This window comes from Nyctibius grandis, chromosome 4, assembly GCF_013368605.1.
Source record: "Nyctibius grandis isolate bNycGra1 chromosome 4, bNycGra1.pri, whole genome shotgun sequence".
NCBI lineage: Eukaryota > Metazoa > Chordata > Aves > Nyctibiiformes > Nyctibiidae > Nyctibius > Nyctibius grandis.
The window spans coordinates 26,390,901-26,412,275 of record NC_090661.1 but is presented as its reverse complement, the minus strand read 5'-3'; the positions used below and the strand labels follow the sequence as shown (position 1 = coordinate 26,412,275).

The 21,375-nt window shown below is 46.4% G+C and overlaps 1 protein-coding gene across 1 annotated transcript in view; it reads right to left on the bottom strand.

Annotated features, from left to right (window-relative positions):
* Positions 1 to 21,375, bottom strand: part of PRDM11 (PR/SET domain 11) — a 45,793-nt gene that overhangs the window by 4,264 nt on the left and 20,154 nt on the right. The window contains 3 exon segments of the mRNA XM_068398377.1: positions 479 to 1,129; positions 4,219 to 4,406; positions 20,401 to 20,468. Coding sequence (XP_068254478.1) covers positions 479 to 1,129; positions 4,219 to 4,406; positions 20,401 to 20,468 — 907 coding nt within the window.

Below are 21,375 nucleotides of genomic sequence, written 5' to 3'. Positions count from 1 at the left end.
TTGTCTTAAGGTAGTGGAGGAAACAGAGAGGGCTTTCCAACAAGGGACACAGCGGGACATCATTTCGTACACAAAAAGCACACATTTAAGTGTTACCACAGAGTCATTCAGACTTTCTTGGTAGCATGTGAGGCACTGCGGAGGGGCTTCCGCTGAAAGGGAATGCATCAAAAATACAGCAAACAAACTGTCCGCAATGGAATGTCTTCTTTATTGGCAGTGCATTATCGATTACAATGGCAACAAATAGAGCAAGTTGTCATACAGAGTCTTTTCCAGACAGTGTTTTCCACTGTGCCCACAGCTGTGTCAGCTTCTGGCCCACCCAGTCACAAGACCTGACAACAAACCTTCCATGCAACCACGTGTTCACCTCAATACTCAGAGCAAAATGCTTTAGATGGTTACAGAGCACACAGGCATCTCACTACTCTCCTTAGGCAGGGTTTGGAGAACGCTGTTATTCGGCAAGGCTTACCTGTGGGGTCTGAGAACTCTTGGAGCTCGGGTACCTGGGGCGGTAGCACGGGGGGCTCAGGTAACTTCCCAGATCTCAGCATGTCTAACTCGGCCTGAAGCTCCCGGATCTTCTTCTTCAGTCGGATGCAGTTGGGGCAGAAGGAGGTGGTGGGGATTTCGTGGGAGTTGCCTTGTGCAGAGGCCGGTGACAGCTCAGTCGGGCTGTCTGCTTTGAGTAACAGGGGCTCTTCTTCCTCGTCTTCAAGGATGCCCACCTCTTTGACTGAGATGAAAGAGGAACCGTGAGGGACCTTCCATTCCCCCTCACTCCGGTTTCTGCTGAGGTTCAGGGAGCCGTGCTGCATGGCACTGCCACACCTCTCAAAGATGTCTTCAGCCTGGTATTTAGATGCTCTTCTGATGGAAAGCAGCGTACTCGTTGCTAACTGGTTTTCTTCAAATTTGGTGGACTCCAAGGAAGCCTCCAGGACGTCTTTGAAGATAAGGTCAATCTTTTTTTTCTTTGTTTGGGGGTGGGACTCCCCCTCGTCACAGCTGCGCTTGTAAGGGCTTTTCCCTTGCTTTAAGGTGGAGAGCTGAAGCAGCCCCCTTGTGTCCTCTTGGTTTTCCACATTCTTTTCTGACTTTTCCCTCTGCAACTTTTTGTCTCCTGGAAAGGAAAATGAGGGGTGGGGATTATCATCGGGAACCGAGCAACATCCCTCAATCTAAAACTCAAATGAAAAAAAGAACAAAAAGGCAGGCGGAATCCCTGCAGGTCTGCACATTGCGTTACAAACCAGGGAACTGACACAACTCAGTGGAAACCGAGGCTCGTGAGAGGAGGTGCCCTGCTAATGGGCACGTCTGCAAAAACAGAGACAGTCCTGGGTAGCCACAGCGGAGTAGGACCCACACACTTCAAAGAGAAGAGAAACTACAGGCAGCTTGTTTAACCTAAAGGTATAACCAACCTGCGCTGGAAGAGGACTACAAGGTGAATGACTACAAGGTGAATGATTGATCACAGTGGAACCTAATGCCCAGAGCCCAAGCGCCGTTTCGGCTGGCTGGAAGACCTGTGCCTGTTTTGACTTGGTAAAAGGTATCAAGTGTACAGCAGTGCAGCGAGAGATTCGGACCATTTCACAACAATCCCAGCATCTGTGCACAACATGGCACAAAATTTGCAAGCCCCTTTACTCTCGTTCAGTTTGGAGGCTGCTCTAAGTAAAAATAACTTGCACTCTTAAAGCCCAAGGTACTCATTGTCAGCTGAGCTACAATGGGTGAATGCCCTCCAAGGATGGGACATCTAGCTTGTCCCGGTGGAGTCTAAGAGTGTGGCCATTCAGTGATTAAAAAAAAAAAACAATAATAAAAGCAACCTCATACAAATTGTTAATTGCTTAAAATAAAGGGAATAGCCAGATTTCCTTACCTGGAAATTCAAAAGACGATAGGTTTGGTTCAATTTCCATCATTCTTCTATCTTGTAAATAACTTCAAGCATTGATGGCTTCCCAAACAAGACGCTGCTTTATGTTGATTTTTGGTTTTGTTTGCTTTTAAAGTGTATTCATGCTTTCATAAGAGTTACGGAGCAAAAGCTACCATTCCCTCTCTAAGGAGAGCAATGCTAAGAATGCAGAAAAGATGCAAGACTCGAAACAGTTAGAGTAAGGCACCGTAAAAAGGGCTGGCCTGAGTGGCAGGGATTTTGCACTGGGTTTTGATTCTGGCTGGCAAACCCAGCCACTTCTTGAGTGAATCCATAACAACAGATCTCATTTGCAACACATTGATGAGAATTTCTACAGGCAAGCTTTTAGCCTCTGTCTTAGTATTTCCCCTGTTACGGACTATAACAACTACTGGCAGAGGTAGGGATTTAGAGAATGGATTCTTCTTTATTGGTGACTTTTTCCCCCAATGAACTGAGAGGTTCAGCCCTATGGAAAAGCTAGAAATCATAAGGGAATCCCTCATCTTAATGGTCTCAACTCCATTGATGAGACGGGTCAGAAACTACCGACAGAAACAAAACCTGGGAACCATGTTATTTTTCTGTGAGTTAATAAAGCACGCCACTTCACTCGACAGGCTCATCTGCAGGGGATTTGAAACCTTTTAAATTGAAAGTGACTCAACAGATTTTGGTGCTGCTTCCTGACCACCTCCCAGTGCCCTCCCAGCTGAGGCTGTGATGTCTCGCAAGTTTAGCAACGGCCCAACTGATGCTCCGTTTTAACAATGTCTCTGTGCTCCTTTTGCAAATGCAGGTTGACCCCAGCTTGCCGTAGGATGAGCTCACTGAGACGTCACGGGGGTTTCTAGGATGGTCTCTGCAGCCACCTGAGTGTGTGGTAGGCTATGACAGGTCCTGAGGAGCCCAGAGGCAGATCTTCACCACACTCGTAGCACGGAGCAGGCTGTGAGTTACCATTTCAGCTCACACAAACCATGACAAACCATGGCTAAAGGCACATCTGTATGGCAGGGCAAACATTCATAGCCTCGGTGCCCCTCCAGAGCAGCAACTCCAAGGGCGTAGTCTTTCTCTTGGAGTACTTTCAGAAAGTACTAAGCCATCTGGACAACTAACATGTGCATGGGATGCAGCAAAATCACTGCAGCTTGTGTGCACTCAGTGATATTTATTAACATAAAAAAGCACATTCACACCAATGGTAATTCAGAAGCGGGAACTGCTCAAGTACAGCCATCAAGATGTAACACTGTATGTGCATAATAACTCCAAGGTGATGGAGGATAACCAGCTTTTTCAGGACATCTTGTCCACCCCATGATTGAAGAGGAGACACCTTTTACCAAGTCAAGGCAGCAACAGCAGCTGTGCAATAATATACACGGGCATCTTAATTAGAAAGTTGCATTTAGTGTGGCTGCCCCTCTGAGGCCCTGCCATTCTATGGCTAGGACTGGAAAGAAATGTCCTTAATTAACTTCAGGTCTCAGCATTGTATAGATGAACAGATGCATTAAGAATTTTTGCCTTCCTCTAAAGCTTCCTGTATTGCTGACATTACACTGACCTAAAGGACCTCTGGGTTTGTTCCAGTATAGCTACTCTTAAAATAAGATACCAATTTTTATTCAGGGAAGAATCAGTCTGACAAGTACAAAGCCTTCTGTACGTTGTACACACACTCTAAGGTTGTGAGACTAAGGATTCTCTAGCTGATGTTGCGCTGATCCCCAATTATCTTTCTGAAGAAAGAGGAGATAAATTAAGCAAGGAAAATGGACATACAAACACACCAAGGAAATCTCTCTTCCATATGCATACAAAACCAGCCAGAGCTCCCTCAAACAGGCTGCTCACAGGAGCCAGTGAAAGGAGCATGTTCAGAAGAAAAAACTAATGCCTGCCTGTGGGACCAGCAGCTCAGCAATCTCTTCAGACCAGAAAGTCTTGTGACAGAGGAGCTCTGTGATCCCTGGGCTTTGCATCAGGCCCTTGCAGCACACACATGACATGACACAACACGACACGTGACACGACACGACACAGCACAAATCTTTCTTTCATGATCTCCATGACAGTGGTTATATTATTCTTCTTGTACACCCATCCACCCATGCCACACAGAGGTCTCACCCAGAGGTGCTCTGCTTCTAGAAATGCAGCTCTCGTCGCACAGCCTGTGCATTACCTACATCACCCACTGCACTCGGTCCAACAAGTGTGGCAGCCCAAGGGGATCAGGGGAGAGGGTGGAAAGCAAGGAGACTCACCGCTTGTGAGATCTCTGTTGATGGTCTCCTGGGACATATTATGCAACCGTTTCATGTAATCCTCACTGTACCAGACCCGCAGCTTCTCCCCAGGATGGATGTCACGGCAGGCACGGAAGTAAATCCTCTCACTGTGCTGGAAGGCCATCAGGTTCTGCTCCCTCTCCTCCCGGGAGATGATCACATACCTGAGGGTGAGGTGACAAGGCAGGTGTGAAGCACAAACTTTTCTCCTGTGCTCCCCCTTGCATCGGAATGACAACCACGATGAAGCCAGAATGACCTTCAGAGAGAGCCATCAACACAGCCAGACTAGAAAGCTTGGGAGTTATAAGTAATGGTGTGCAAATTGCCAGAGATACAGGACAACAAGCATGGACGCTCAGGGAACACTAAGCCAGTGGGTCCATTTCTGCTGTGGAAGGGATGACAGCAATGTACATCCAATCTGAAGGAGTATCTCTGCCAGTAATGGTGACACGGACTCTCATGGGCAGACATTTCTTTGCCTAGGGATGGAAACAAGGACTTCTGGATTCTCCACCATCACTTCACATCCCAGGGCCTCCTCCTTTGTTCTCAGGAGCATCTGGAATATGGCAGGGTCCCTCTGCTTGTCTCTTTCCCAAAACCACCATCTTTCCTTTTTAGCAGAAACCAGATTTTGTTGTTTCTCTTCTCTCGGACAAACAGAATTGAGATACTCAGAGCAGAAACAGAGACACCTAATGTGCATGGGGCATTTGCTGGTTGTCCAAAAGGAAACCAAGGACATGCCGGTACTGGAAGGTTTTGCACTTGGGCATTCAGCGGGGTGTGACATAAAAATACAAACAGCCCTGCAAGCCTCGGGAAAGCCCAGCACCACGTTGTAGGGATCTCCTGGCAGTGCTGACAGAAAGATCTCTTTCTGGGCATGGGGTTTGTTTTCCTGATTTAAAATAGCTAAATTTCAGCTCAACAGAAATGTATTAATTCACACTTCAAACAACTGGCCCTCTGTGCAACTTGGTAAAACAGAGATCTATAGCTAGGAGCATACTACTTGCTCTCACAGTCCCTGTCTTCTTGCTACAGGACATGGAAAAGGCTTGGTAATACCAGGTCCAGTTGCCACCAACATGAGCTCGTAACACCCACCCAGGATCAGAAGGAGGCCTTGTCATGGTACATACAGACCCGAGAGCAGATCTGAACAGTTCACAGCTAAAAGCTTTTTCTTCTCTTATGCTGTTTGCCTCTACTATTCAGCACTCCCTGCCACAGTAACATTAACAAAGGCGAGCAGCATATGGCTTCTGACATCTGCTGCCACAAGTCCTTGCCCAAACGTTCCCTTACAGCTCACAGGTATTTCTTCAGCTTAAGAAATCCATTAATTTTTCCTGGAATGCTCTCCCTTTCTCCAGCCATGTGCATGCACGAGAAAGACACAAGCCCACATGCATGTGATCACACCAACCCACACACTAAGTTCACAAACTTGGTGAAACTTCCCGCAAAACACAGAAAACAAGTCTGCAGTGTCTCAGACTGCCTGAGGCTCCAGCAATTCTGGTTTTAATGTTAAGCAACTGTGCATGTGCCTGCAATCAGCTGTATTTTTCCTAATGTGTGCTACCCAGGATGCTTTGCAATCTTCAGAAATTATTTAAACAGTAGGCTCTGGCACTGCCAAAATTAGCCAAACACCGGCTTTTGTTAACACTTATTTTACTTTTGATCACAAAACAAGGGAACTTTTAAACAACCCGTTTGTGTATTTGAGAAGGAACGGAGGCCTGGACCAGCACGGTGGGAAGGAGGTCCTGCAACGGCACACAGCTAGCGCTGCCAGGCTGTCACTCTGGGTGTTAGCGATCACTCCACAGAAGGCATATCAGGCATTCTGACAGACATGAAATGTACAACCCTTCAGATACAGCAGTGTGCTGTGGTCGGTCTGATGCCCTGAAGCACAGGAGATCCTAGAAGATGCTCTCCCCAGTCCAAGCAAAATGCCAGGATGCTTCCTAGCACCAGCTAAGGAGAGACCCTGCAGCTGCTCTGCATCCTGCTGCCCAAACATCAGCCGGAGCAATGACAAGATCAGGCTGCCCCTGCAAAGGAGCCTGGTTACCTGCAAAGATTTATCACCCTGAAGTCTCTCACAGCTCCTTAATACAACATACAGGACCAACATCCCCACAGCCAGTGGCTCTGAGGAATTCATGGGGCAGCGGCAGTACGGTCTGGTGCATTCCCAGCAAACTGCATTTGACAGTGCTATTTAGAAAATTCTCTAAAACACAACTTTGCATGGGAAGGGTTAACTATTCCCACCAGGGCTCACTTTTATTAGTAACTATTTTATTAAGCATGAGCATGCTTTTCCTGTTCACTGCTCTCCTCCTGCCTCTAAAGCCCTCCAAGTTTCTGCCTGGAAGTCCTTCAGCTCTGCTGCCCACATCCTGCGTCTCTGGCTGCTCCCTGCACGGCAGAGAGCTGGGAGGGGAGGGCAGGCTGAAGGGCATGAGCTGCAGTACTGCTGCAGCCCTGCAACACGCTGCCCAGGCACCCGCTCCCATCCAGCGTCCTGCAGTGACCGGCACTGCCGATTTCAGCGGGAGGTATGAAGAAAGCCCTTAGTAGAGAGCTGTGGAATAATCCACTCACAAACATGTTTCTTCACAGTTGCTGGCACCTAGTAACTGGTTTATGCTCCTAGAGAGGAAGCTTTACATCTGTGATACTTCCCTGAGGTAACGTAAATGGGGATGAGATCATCCACATAAATGAACCGCTTTTGAACCAGCACTGTCCAGCCCTGGCTCCAGTGATCCCAGGAGCACAAATGACACAGGTTACGAAAGACTGCCTAAAACCCAAATCTCACCTGTCGGTCTAGGACACCTCGTGCCACTGCACACCACGGGTTAGAGGCAGGTGCTTTCCCAAGGACAGAGGAAGTCACTCCACAAAACAGCAGCCTGCTTGGCGAGGCAAGGGCACAAACTGCCTGCTGAGGAGAGACTGTACCAGTCTGCCTTCACTGACATATCTTCCCGAAGCTGAAGCGCTCATGTCCTGAAGTAACCCTTCCTGCAAAGGATGGAAAGCTGCCAGTCCCCCTCCTGATGCCAAACACTCAAGCTGAATAGAGGCAAGACGGCTACCTCAGTTAGATGCCCAGGGCAGGCATGGCTAGGCTGACACAAGCACTGCGCACAGACAGGCATGGTCCTGCTTGAACAGCGGGTTTCCCAAGGGACCACAATCCTCAGAGGAAGAGCAGGGTTGGGACCACCATTGGGGCAGACCTGGTCACCCAGAGCTGCTCCCATTCCTGCAGACAGGCATTGCCACCAGCTGCAAATAGGTCATTTCATGTCCTGCTCAGTCCCTGGGATAAGCCAGGCTCAAGAACACCACAGAGCTACTCAGGACCAGCCATTGCACCAGTGGAGACCATTTATGACCCATTTGCAGCTATTGGGGCTTGGACCAACCCCATGGCTATCAAAGGCACAGCTCCTTGCTGCGCACGGCTGCCTTTCCTATAGCCTTTCTAGCTAGCAGCAAAAAACCATCCTCATCTCCCTTTTTTTCTAAGGCACAGCCCACTCAGGACACCAAATTGCCAAGTTTTGGGATTGCCCAGTGAGCATGCCCAGAAAAATGTCAAGGTATTTTTTGGCACTAGGACCATTTCTCCTCAGGAGGGGAACGGAGCAGCCAGGAGAGACAGTGAGAAGGAAGGAGAGCCCCGCAGCCCCCCTGCTCCAGGATTTGCCCTATGCTTCCCCCGTGCCCGCTGGCCCCTCCGCTGCTTACCCTGTGGCTGGCCCCAGGGGTGCTCCACTGATGCCCTGCTAGGGCAGAGAACTGCAGGGAAAAGGTCACTGGACTTTCCCAAATCAACACTGGGCGCAGAGCCAGGGCAGGAGATCCTGCGCAAGGGAGCCGCCACCAGCCCAGGCAGATGCCACGGGGTGCCAGACCCACAAACCCTGCCTCAGCTCTCCAACGCCGAGTGCCTCCAGGAGACCCAGCATCTGTGACAGGCTTGTTACCAGTTCAGGCAAAAATTAGATGAGAGAAACAAATGACTCAACAGCAGCTCTGTTAAAATTGTTATATATTTATTGCATTCTTAACAAAAATACTTTTAAAGAGAGAATTCTTGCAGCATATACAAGACATGGAGATACTGGGGTTGAGCACAGCAGTTTGCTTTGACATGGGCACTTACTTCAACAGCCAGTTAACATGATGGGTGCAGTAGGAAGTATCCCTTGCGAGCCAGTACAGAAAAGCCACTCCACTGAGAGGTCTACACAGAGCAGGAGAGAATGTCCCCAGATCGGGGTCAATCTGTAATAGTCCACAGAGGAAACTGGGGGAGATAACAGGCAGTTTATAGTACAAGGTCCCTTCTCCTGACCAGAGCCCAGCTTTTGGGGGTTTGTACTGAAAGCTGCGCATCCTGTGGCAGGAGCCAGGACAACGGGGTTCTCTCTCTAAACACGTCTGTGTGGGCAAACTGATGGCAGTGACAATGCCAACTCCCTCCAGCGCCCAGCACCTGTGGGAGTCTCCTCTCTGCAGACCTGAGAGTTCCTGGAAGGGATCCCCCCGGACAACATCAGAGGAGCTAATCTTATCAGTATATCCATGGAGAACATCAGCAGGGACCCAATATTATAAAAATATAAAACACTACTTCTAATATATAGTAGCAGCACTATATTGACTCAGAAAGCCTTTAAAACATATCACCATTTTTTCAGTTCTCTGTGATTCATAAATTAGATTCACTTCTACCAGATTTCCCAATCTTCCCTTCAACTGAAGAGAGACTGTGACTTTTGCAGAATACAAATGTTACAACAGAAGTAAAATGACATCCTCAGAGGAAGGTGAGCAAGTACCACCCTGGTCTAGCACCAGTGCTATGAGGAATGTCCTCTGCATGAAACCAGTGTGGGTCATTCCTCAGAAAGGAGGTTTTTCTCCTTGCCAGACCTCTACTTCCTTGAGCAAGGGCCTTTTACCACACCACTAAAAATAAATTACTTGAATTAGAATTACAGAACAATTAAAAAAGGAAAAGCACGTCAGGCATGCCTGACACAACAGTGAACTTCGCAGAAGAGAAGCCAGTGCACTATACTTTCAAAGGACAGGCCAGACAGATTAAGGAAGATCCTTCAAGATCACATAAAACGAGACATCCCTCCGCTATACTGCACTGCCTATGATCAATCTTCACTGAAGTTTATACAACTCTTTGGCCAAGTCATGGCATGAGGATGTGCATTCATATTAACTTGAATAGTTTCCTGCAAACCACCTCCACATACAATAGGACAACCCGGAGAGCAGCGGTGTGCTAACACTGTGTGGATAACACCTTGGCCCTTTTCCCTGCTGAAGCATATCATGGTAATTGTCCAGATTTTTCCAGAGATGGGGGCAGCATGGTAGGTGCAGATGTGCAAATCAAGGAGAAGGCAGACATGTAAAAAAGCTGTCACATATATTATCACCACCTGAGGTGACACTACTAAAGCCTAGTTTCAGAATCAGGGTTTTGCATGGGAACCTCATGCAGCACTAAAGCAATTCAAATGTAGTAACACAGTTCTTTCTTGCATCTGTACAGGAAAAGAAAGCAGTATAAAACCAACATGTCTAAAATCTTAACCTATATAACTGTGAATTTAGATTGTAAACTTTTCACAACAGGAGAACGCAGTACAGATCCCACCTTAAATGACACTCAGTAAGTGCAAAGTAACTGTACTGAAGTCGACAGAATTACAGTGATACAAAACCAAATGGTTCCCGAGGTCAGAAGCAGGCCCTCTATCCTTCCTCGTTTCTGTGCAGTCTCTCACACTTTGAAGAGGGTGAGGTGGTTCAAAATTGAAGATTATAACATGCAAGAAAATAATATGATACAATTCTATTTAAATGTTGTCATATTATGAAATAATTGTATTTCAACTGCAATTGTGAAGGGTAGTTAGGGGTTTCAGACTGGAGCAGACAAAGATTAAACTCTTTGATATAAGTGCATGTGGTACCGCAGGATCCAGACACATACCATAGCAGCCCTTCTCAGCAGTCTAAAACCACACAGTGCTCAGACCTGTCTTCAGCATTGTGCCTTCTTCCCTTCCTTGCACAAGCTCTGCTTTCACACCCTTCTCCACAAACCTGTGCGTAAGTCACAGTAAGCCTTGGATTGCCCATTATTGCTGAACGCAACATAAAAATAATGAGCAATAAGAGTCTTCAGAGCCGTAAGGATGTATCTCTGCACAGTGCATATACTAATTTGCAGGAAGATGATGGGAAGGGAGTAGTAGGGTAAACTTGTGGGTTGATTGCAAAGGGAGTTCTGTAGTACATTGTCTCAGTAAATAATGTTTCACAGGCACGAGAAGAAATCAAGATAATGATTCCCATTGCATCTCTTAGCTTATAGAGCATTCAAAGCATGGGGAAGCCAGCGAAAACTCCTAATCTCTAAGAACAGAAAGATTTCCTACATCCCAAGCTCTGTAAGATTTCAGATTCCTCTTTGCCATTGCAGAGGGCCAGCCCTACTATTAAACTGCCATAATTCATACTGCTCTGTTAGCTAGCAGGGGGATGGATGGGTTGGGGTGGCTGTTGACCTTCCCCACAGAGTACTGATACACATGGAGAGGCCACGTGAGCATGCAGCAGCTCAGGAAGAGGTACCCTTCTTTACTTTATATGAAGTAGACTAAAAATGGTGTTTTCTCTTTCGTGACCTGGTAGTCCGTGCACGAGGAGACTGTTTTGGGGGATTTTGCTTAGACTCTGCACTGGGCTCAGGGGGCTGTTCTGAGCAAGTTGCTTGCAGAAGAGCCCCCTTCATGACACTAGGATCCTGTATCCTATGGAAAGCCTGGACCCCATCACGGATTTCCGATAGGGTCTGGCACATCTGGCCAACCTGGCTGGTGAGGTCAGCCATTCTCTGACTGATGACATGCATGCTGTCTGCCATGTCTCTGTGAATAGTCACGAGCTCCTGGCAGAACTGCCTGAACAGGTCTGTTTGCTGCATGTGGGAACGGAGAAGCTGGCGATCGAAGCTGGAGAGGGGCGGGCTCCTTGTGTGAGGGTGCGGGGTTCTGCAGGACGAGGTGGTGCACGGGGATGGACGGTGCAGTTCCTGCCTTTGGCTGGTAGCTTCCGAGTGCTCTGATGAGGAGGAAGTGTGGAGGAAGGAGGGCCCGGAGAGCTGGCTGACTCCTGCACCGGCCCTCTGCAGCGATGAGAAGTGGTGTTCTCGAGAAGTGCCTGGCATGTCTTCATCTTCATCAGCTTAAACAGAAGAGGAAGCATGAATTATTAATGTGAAATGCCTCACAGCTCTGACTGCTGTTTCATGGTATCTCAAAGCACATGGAAAAATGTTTTTTCCCCTCCCCTCAGTCTGCAATTGAGATAAGCCCTGTAGCTCCTGATGTGTAACTCAACATGTAATGTGCTGGCAATGTTAACATCTGGGTAACAAGCTTAGGCCATAAGAGGCCTGAAGAGTGGGCGAACCCAGTCAACCAAGGAGGAATCCAAGCTGCCATGGTATCCTGTACACAGCATTGTTCATTACTAGAATATAAATTCATTTCAGACAGTAGCAATGACTCTCCTTCCCCAAAACCATAAGTAGCTAGAACACTTCAACATTTTGGAGAGACAAAGGCTCCTGGCCTTTGGTCCAGTCTCAGAACACCCTGACATATCCGGTTCTTCATGCCAAAACCCTGCTCCCATGTCATTTCTTACATCCTTCACACTAAGAAAAGGATAGACATAGTATTTGCTGCTCACAAAGTCTGTCCTGCAAAGCCACTATGTGGCTTGGGATCACTAAGATAACCAGGCAGTCAGGCGTAGCAGCAACAGGATCCCATATTAATTGGGCAAGCATACTTGATGCAAAACCAAAATGAAAGCAAAACACCATGGGAAAGCTCTCATTAGTCTGATAAATATGTAGTGATGTGCCAGCTCATGGGTACAGGCACATCAAGAGTAAGAAGAGACGATACTTCACTTGTTGCAACTATCTCCTTGCACAAGCTGTATTCATTTTACCTCTGAATGGTGCAACTGGCTTCCAAGATAGATGCAAAGAATTACCAAGTCCCATTTTGTCAGTTCTTGAAGATTTTTGTCCTTGCTTTCCCACTAACAGCATTACTTCAGGTATGAGATAAGACCTAATTCGGTAGGACAGTGCCAACGATGAAGTGTTAGTTGGCTGACTTCCCAAGAAGTTATCACCTCTTTCTCTCCTTTGTATCCCTAAAAGCTCACAGACCAAGAAGCTGCACCTCCACACAAGAAAACCGTATGTATCAACTGGGAAAAGAAGCTGAAAAAAGGAACTTGTGGTTCAGCACTGGAAGGTGTCTGAGAACTGTGGTGCAAGAAGATTAACTTCGAAAGCAGGGCCAATACTTTCTTAAAAAGCAGTGAAGAAGGGAGTCATTAGCATCTAACCTTTTTCAACATCACTTGTGCTGAGCCTTCAGAGACCCTAGTGAGAAATCATCAGTGGCCTGGCCTCAGACAATAACACCAGTGAATCACTGAGCCCCCGCAACATCCCTCTTGGAAGATGATCCTTAGTGACTGGCACATGATTCTCAGCTTGACAGCACTGCTCTTCCATTGGGCTGCATGCAATAACGAAGAACTCCTAATCCTTTACAAACACTTTTTCACAGACTGGAGGTAGTTGCACTTCAACTATAGATGTTCCCTCACTTGTAGGATTAGTTCAGACTTATGACCCATTACGAAAGTGAAATCTGAACAACGTCCTACCCTTAGAAGACAGTATGGAAAAGGACTAGATAAACAAATAAAGATGATCTTAACTTGGAAACAGCTTTCCCTCAATCCATCTCAACACCCCATGATCACCAGAGCAGGCTGGTCTTGAAACCAAACACAGCAGTAGGACCTGGCTTGACGGGCAACCTAGCATCTCACAAAACACACAACACTTCTGGTGTCAAACTGAGATATGCAAGCATAAGACAAAAGAGGTGTTAAGGCAATGATACTTACAGCTTGTTGATGGGCTGTCAACCACGTCCAGATCCGCTCTCCGGAAGCCGTGCATCTGGCGTGACGAATGCAGCGTCGACTCGATGGCTCTCTCGTGGGCGGTCAGGACGATGGCCGAGGGCCGCCCCCCACTGCCGGGGCTGGAGAGGGACCTCTGCATGAATGCCAGTTTGTCCTTGGTCCTTCTCTTCATGTCGTCCCATCTGTGTTTAATGTCTTTTACAGACCTGGGGACCTGGCTGACTGATGTGATCTGCCTGGCTATGCTTTCCCAGATTCTTGTCCCTGTCTGCATGGGATAGACGCATTGTCTCCCTCCCAAACAGCATGGCTTCGTTTCGGGTCACCTCAGTAACCAGAATGTCCAGTTCTTCCTTGGAAAACTTGGGCTTCCTCTTTCGTTCAGCCATGTTCCTTGGGTTGAACATCCCACAAAGCACAATTGGGTAAAAGGAAATCAGCACAAAGCATCCCCCTGCATCCAACCACTTGGCCAGTGCAGCACTGGGGCAGAGGAGTTCGGCGGGATCCAGCTCCCCCCACCCACAACAACCTCTCAGTTTTCCTCAATCGCACCAGGAAAAGGCAGCCATTTTGTTTTTAAGAAGCAATTTTCAAGCTTCAGAAAAAAAACACCAGGCGACACTAGTGTGAAGGAGCCTTCTCAGCTTACAGTTAAAATGAAATTTTACACTTCGTCTAATGCCCTCCCTGACTTACGTATGAGCATTTCAGTACAGCCTCCCATCACTCGCCACAGTTCGGGCACAGAAAAAAGTGTGAGAACTCGCAATCATGTTGATGAATTAGCTTCTAAGGTGACATTGCTCAAAAATGGGTTCTTAAGAAAATGTAGAGGCCTAAAACATATTGTTCTGCCTGGCACAACATGCAACAGAAACTTTTACACCACCCTTTCTGTTAAAACTTGCAGGATGTCATGCAGAGGCTACATCGGATTGGATTTTTTTCAGGGGAGGGAGATTTCGACTAGACTCGCAGGCAATTTCTGCAACTTGCTTTTCCTAAGAAAGTCTTTTCTTCAGCCCAGGGGTACTGCACATCCATCTGCTTCACAGCAAGCTCTTCTTTCACCCAGAAATGGTTGCCGTTACCATTGTTCTCAAAAGGAATGAGGCCACCCACTTGTTTTTCCTGGCTAGGCTTTGCTGTTACTGCCGCTGACAGGAGCCTGCACCCAGTTTCTGGTGCTTCAAACAACTCGTAGCCTCAGCCCATTGAGAAGAAGAGGCAGCCATCCTGAGAACAAGCAGTTTTGTCCAAAGGGGGAGGGCGTTAATTTTTCCAGCCATAGTTGAAGGAAACTTTAAAAATAAACAAAACATTAGTCCTAACTATGGCTTTTTATTGGGGGAAAAAAAAGAAGGCATCAGATTTATTCAACAGGGAAGGAGAAAACAGACTGTGTGAACATGCAGTTTTGCACATAAACAGGTGGGATTGCGGACAGAGAATAATCCACTGCCTGGGCAATAGACACCTGTGTATAAGCATGCAGAACAGCACAGAAGAGATCAGAGGCCATGGAGGAGCAGAATTGCTGGGTAAACAGGTATGCCTTGATTTGGATTATAGCAGAGCGAATTAAGATGCCAAAATGGTTATTTCTAGTGCTACACATTGCAAAACACTGCTTTTACACATCTTCAAACAATTAAAAGCAGGGATTTTGGGTACTTTTTTGAAAAAGGTCAACCTTTTTGGTGCTCGGGTCATATAGTTCTTAATATTTTAAAAGGAAGTTCTCAGAAATCTACATCAGCATGGAGTTATGGTGGAGAACACAACACCCATCTGAGGTAGAAGACTTCAGTGTAAATATAAATTGCCCCAAAAAGCTGCCACTACAAGCCTAGAAAATTAATTTTTAAAAGGGATATTAAGATGTAACATACAAAAAATAAGACATCTTAATGGTTAGGACACCTAACTACTGTAACTCTAAAGTGACACTATGGGAAGGAAAACCTATTTGCTTCCCTATGTGTTAGTTTTCTTTCTGCTTAGGGTCCCAAATTAAATGAAATCAAAGATGCTATCAAAGATGCTTTCATCTTTAGTTTCATTTAATTTGGGACCTATTGTTAGTATCTTTGCAATGTTAGGGGAATAAACTACGGCTGGGATAGCTCAGACCCTCGTCTTTCAAAAAATTACATTTAATCCTAACATCTTGCCTGAATGCTCTGTCTCTCACAGGAAGACTTTAGCCACCCCAAAGTACTTTCCAGAAAGTTGGTATAAGCAAGGCCTCAGCATTCTTCCCACTTGTCTCATGTTTGTGATGGCCCTGTTGGCACCCCCTCAAAGATGGGTGCCTTTCAGCACTGCTGTGGCCCAGCAGAAGATAGGTGGTTTGGGATGCACTTGTGTGAAAGGTGCTTGTGGGCTGCAGACTAAGAAAAACCTACAGAAAGGCAAAATGACATCCGACAAGGGTCACTCTAAGTTTCTCATTAGCGCTGTTACACTGCTGTTTAATGAATCTCACTGATGCTGCTGCCCTCCATCGGGCAAAGTGTCAGAAGCCATTAACCTTGGTTAAGGCTGGAAAACCAACAGGAAATGCTGCTCAAATCCAGGCCACATACAGGAAGAGCTGGGAGCTAAGTGCGCAGATGCATTTCACTGGGACAAACTAAGTGCATCCTTGAGATATTGTTTTGGTGGAGATTCATTTATGGGGGGGTAGAAGGAGTGTTTAGGGAAGATGGTAATGAAATGGAGAGCCAGCAAAGCACTTGCTACACTGACCTCATGGGAAAAAAACAAACTAAACTTAAAAGGAAAAAGGAGTTCTCCCAGCTGAACACTGGAAGGAGGGAAAAAAGGCTACGTGGAACATTGAGCAAGGGAACATTTAACGGTTTTATTTTTATCACATTCAGAAAACTGGGCTTCATGTACATTCTCCACAGGTACCCATGACTGCACAGTATTATCAGTGCCTCCATGTGGTGGAAACAAACCTCCACTGACAAGCTGCTCTGGTGAAAAGGAGTAACAGTATTTTGCAAAGTGCTCCTGGGTAGGGGTGAGTTTGCGGAAAAGCTCAGAGCCGTTGACAGGGTCAGGAAACCTGCGCCCCCTCTTCTCTGATGAGCCCATGTCTGCTGTCACCAGCAGAGCTGCAACAATGGGGAATTACAGCCCTTTTTGCTCTTCCTAGACAGTGCACTTTCGACAACCTGTGGTAGATCTGGATATTCAGATTTCAGGGTTTCCACTCATTTGCTCACAGCATGACTTGGGTCAGAACTATTTAAGATACTTAAGTATTCCAATAGCAAACTCAGCCACGCAGAGAGTAATGAGTTCTGGACAGTTTTAATCACAAATTCAATTAATGTTAGGTTCCCCGCAGGCACGTTACCTCCTCCTTATGAAAATGCAGACAGTATTACTGTCAGAGAGATCCTTTTCCCCATCATGCATTTCCTCTAGCGTGCAGGATGTCCCTAGGAGCAGTCACTGATATTTGCAGGTACCTCTCTGGGATGCTGTGTGGGTTTTTATCAAGCTCCAGAGGAGCCCCAGCTGTGAGGCTGTGAATTCACACCTCAGCCCAGGTCAATCTGAAAGTGCAAGAGAGTACAGCTATTTCTTTAAAAAACACATATGATGATGTAAACTATGCAAACGTGGGCGCCTAATGATCCCCCCACAAAGACAGCAACCAACTCCACTTCTCTTGGCCTCTAAGAAACAAGCACATAACTTTTGCTAGGGCTCTGAAGTAGTTTTTTTATAGGGATCACAGTCCTGCAGTACTTTAGGATCCCTTTGCTCTGTATGAATTGCAGTCTGTAACGGGTAAGAACATTGCTCCACTTGCTGCAAGGTAACAGAGACTGGTTTATGAAGTTCAACAAAATGACTTGTGCATAGGCCGGTGGCTTTTACTCCCCCTGAACACACATGCAGACACAGTAACCCTGACTTTTTAAAAATTTTTATTTTTAAAAGGTCCTGTAAAGTCAAAACAGCAGTTCAGTACTTAAAAGATCTACTGATCTAAGTTGGTGATGCTTCGAGCAGGCCATTGCAGCACCTGACCAGAGCTCCCTTCCAAGCTCTATTATTATATGAAGATCAAATTGCAGACATCTCCATTACAAGGAGATACAGGAAGACCTACAGAACAGTCTTGCTCCCCATGACCTCTTTGTTACTATGTTCAGAGGGAAGAGGGGGCAGAGAGAAAGGCAAAGGAGAAAGAAGTGAGGAAGTCTTGCACCAGCCTTTTCACATGGGCTGAGGGAAAGGATGAATTTGAACTGTGCCAAAAACCTGAGAACTCAGGTAGTCACATGTAAGAATGCCCAAACCAGCCTGGAAACCCCACACATGAGGCACTTCACTCCAACAATTCAGTTACGCATCACCAGTTTGCTGGTGCTTCCTATCCCGCAGCTCAGTCTGGGCCAAGTGATACATGCACAGAGGGATGTTTCCTGGACTTTCTTAATTACTTTCATTTTTTGGTCAGATCGTTTTTTTTTTTTTTTTTTAGAGGGTCCCAACAACTAAATAACAGAATTTCCTCAGAAGTAACCAGGAACAACGGCTGGTTCTGTGCAATCCTTCAGAAGCCCCAAGAACTCCCATCAACAGCAGTTTATGGTTTGTGTCCAAGAAAGCGCCAATTTCGCTTGAGATTTGCTGCAATCCATGTTAATCGGTCACCCTGAGTCCCCAGAAAAAATAAAAACAGAGGAAGAGGTTTGCACACATCCCTGCAGGTCAAAGCCATGGAGTTTCATAAAGTATTGGAAACAACAGCGCTTTACTCTAGACAGAGATGAAGGGTGCATTAGTCTCGCGCCAGCATCCAGCTTAGGAGAACGTGCTCCCACCATCAGTTTGTCTCAACTGACTGACTGAAGAGGGAAAGGGCAATGTTACCATTGCCATGCCATCTGCTACGCTTCGTACTCCTTCCTCCCTGTCATCCACTGCCCTGGGTAAACAGTTACTTGAAATTAAACCAGCAAATGCTTCAGTGTATACATTGTCCTTATGGGAACATGAAAATGGACCCAGATGTGGTAGTCAAGCAACAAGAACAATAGCCAGATCTACAAGAAGAGAGAGGAGTCAGCCCAAGCTGCACTCCCCATGCCATACCCACCTACCCAGAGGGTGAGTAGATCTGCTTTGCAAAGCACTCCATCTGTGAGTGATGGCAAAGAGCACCATCTGAAAAACAAAAAGAGCGCTGTCTACAGCGTCCTGGTAGTATGGTTTCTGTGGGTAATCTCTGTGACAGGTAATGTCCTAGCACAAGATACTGAGTGCACCTCTGTTTGAAAGCTGCTATCAAAACAATGGCTTTTTGAGGACCACTATCTCTGCTTGAACTATCAGTCAGACTCCATGTAATACTGCTATTAGAAGCAGTTTTCAAGAGCAAAACCAGAAAGATCAGTAAGACTGGTATAGCCTGCACAGGTCCTTTGAAACACCCTTCCCCAGAAGAGTTGCAAACATCACCTTTCCACAAAAGCATAACCTCCTTGCCTTTCAAGGCTGTACAAAATGGCCCAGACTACACTCACCTTGAGACTTAACCACGGCAAATAGACAAGAACATTCTGTTCTTTGGTGCTGGGACCATGAGTAGTGCCCATGTAAACCCAGACAGCAAGCTTACGTTCATGCAGTAGGGAAGAAGAGGTTCAGCATAGGATTTTTGCTTTCCAAGACTGTGTTTTCCCCCCAACTTCACTGTCATCCAGATCACATAAAGATCCAGATCTAAGCAGAAAAAACTCACTCTGATTTTGAATTTTGCATTCTTTACTTCAAGATACACATCCCCCTAACTATAATGTACCACTGTACCATTGCTTCTTTCTGAGTGACAAACTCCAGCCTCAGCCCAGGTCTAGCGGTTTTCTCTCATCTGGTAGTGAGCAACTGTACAGCTGGAATTCTTACAGAAAAATAAGACCCTTTGCTGAACTTGATGAACATAAGTGTCAGAACAGCTGCTATCCATGTGGAGACTCAAATTGTGCAAAAGTGGTGCAACCACATTGACCAGCTAGGTCAGTCTTACATCTACCTGTACTTCACGCTCCCTCTCCCTTAGTGACAACTGAAAATCCTAGACATCCAAACCAACAAAGCAGCTAATTCCCACACTGCTTTACTCTTGTATGAAACAGCTTCTTGACAACAACTGCTTCCAAAATTCAACCCTGAAAGCAGGACTGATCCAAATGTGGGATGGGCGTCAGTATGCAGCAATGCCCCATTCTGGTGACTCACCATATGCACGAGGCACTTCAGTGCTTTGCCTCTGCCTCAGGAGGCTGAACAAGTGACCTATATTTTGCAGATATATGCCAACACTTGAAGCACTGCATCACGGTTAAACATGTTCCCTTACTGCTGCAGGTAACAAACCAGAGGCAGCCCCACTCCAGGCTCAGCACTGACTGGTGTTTGGGTTCTGCTCTGTCGAGTCCCAGGGCCGGCAGAGGGAGTGCAAGCACACACGTGATTTCTGCATTTGGAGCTGCAGCAACTCACTTCGTGTTTCTCCTAACACAATAAAGCTGACACTACCAATGACAGCCACCACAGACAATTGTTTCAAGTGAAACTCAGAAAGAAAACAAAAAAGCACCTCTTTCAATGTCTGTCAAATGGGAAAGGACAAAAAACCTCAAACAGAATCAAATGCTATCTTGGGAATAATGCAAAGAATTTTGCAAATATTTGAACATAAAGTAAAAAAAAAAAAATATAATGAAGTGAGACCTGTCAGCGTTTGTAAGGGTGGATAAATAGTATCATCTTTATCATTTGTCCTCATTCCAGAAGATAGCCATCCTCCATACACACATCCTTGTTTTAGTCCCTTTCATTGAATCTAACTCCAAAGGATTCTCACCACAATAAAGACTTGAGAGAGCACAAGCACACCCTTTACAGAAGGGGTTGTGGCATTTTGGTTTGGTTTTCTGTCACACAAAACAACAAGGAGTGTTTGATGGCCTCTCTCTAGAAGACAGAGCCCCAAAAGGGAAGGCAGAAGAGAACTGGACTCACCTCATCCAGTTTGCTTTGGTTTCATCTGTCCCATCGATGGATTTGTAGCGGTTGTTCTTATCAACAATCTGCATAACAAGAGGACAGATGCAGCACATCAACTAGCTGGTCCAGACAGGAAAAGGGTCTATGACTCTCAAATCACTGCTTCAGTTCCAGCCTTAAGTCAGGACATGAAACTCTAGCGCCATGATCTCAGCTCTCCTAGTACTACAGGCTGCTGCTCTGGATATGTGTGTGGAGGCTACTCTGAACTGGCTAAGAGGCATTTTCCTATGTACAAATATCTGTAACACAGAACTACAGATGCAGCTGACAAAATTGTTAACAGTCCTAGGATATAAAAGATTAACTTCCCTTTCAGAACAGGGCTGAGGCACACATTTATTTTACAGACATAAAAGCGTGAGCACTCTCAATTTTTTTCCCACCTATAACTCAAGTCCTACGTCTCATTTCTCACAATAATTAATATCTGTCGATCTGGTGACACCTCTATCTCATATGCTAACGAAGGCCTGTAGTACTAGGGGAAAAAAAATAGGGTTGGTGCTGGAGTCTGCATGTAGATCAGTTCTTGAGGGACTGGATCTCCTCTTTCCTGGCCTCTTGGGCCACCTGCTCTGCTCAAGTGGGCTGGGAAGGAGTGCTGCAGGCCCATGAGAGCGCTCTAGCAATTTCTAGATACAACTCTTCCTCTATCCTCAAAATGATGACCAGAAGCAGAGACAGGGTACTGGAGGGAGCCCTAGAGCTTGAGTGGGGATTGAAGAACATGGCAAGGGGGAGAGAAGAAGCAAGCTCTGCTTCCTACAGCTGTCAACTGAACTCAGGTGCCATGGCATCTGGTCTCCTTTCACGTACCTATACCCTTAAGCTGCTAATAATATGGCAGGTCAATGTTCACCTACTGCCCACGTGAGTCAGTGGAAGATCTTCAGAGAAGGGGGAAGATAGCTAACGTCTGGCTCCACA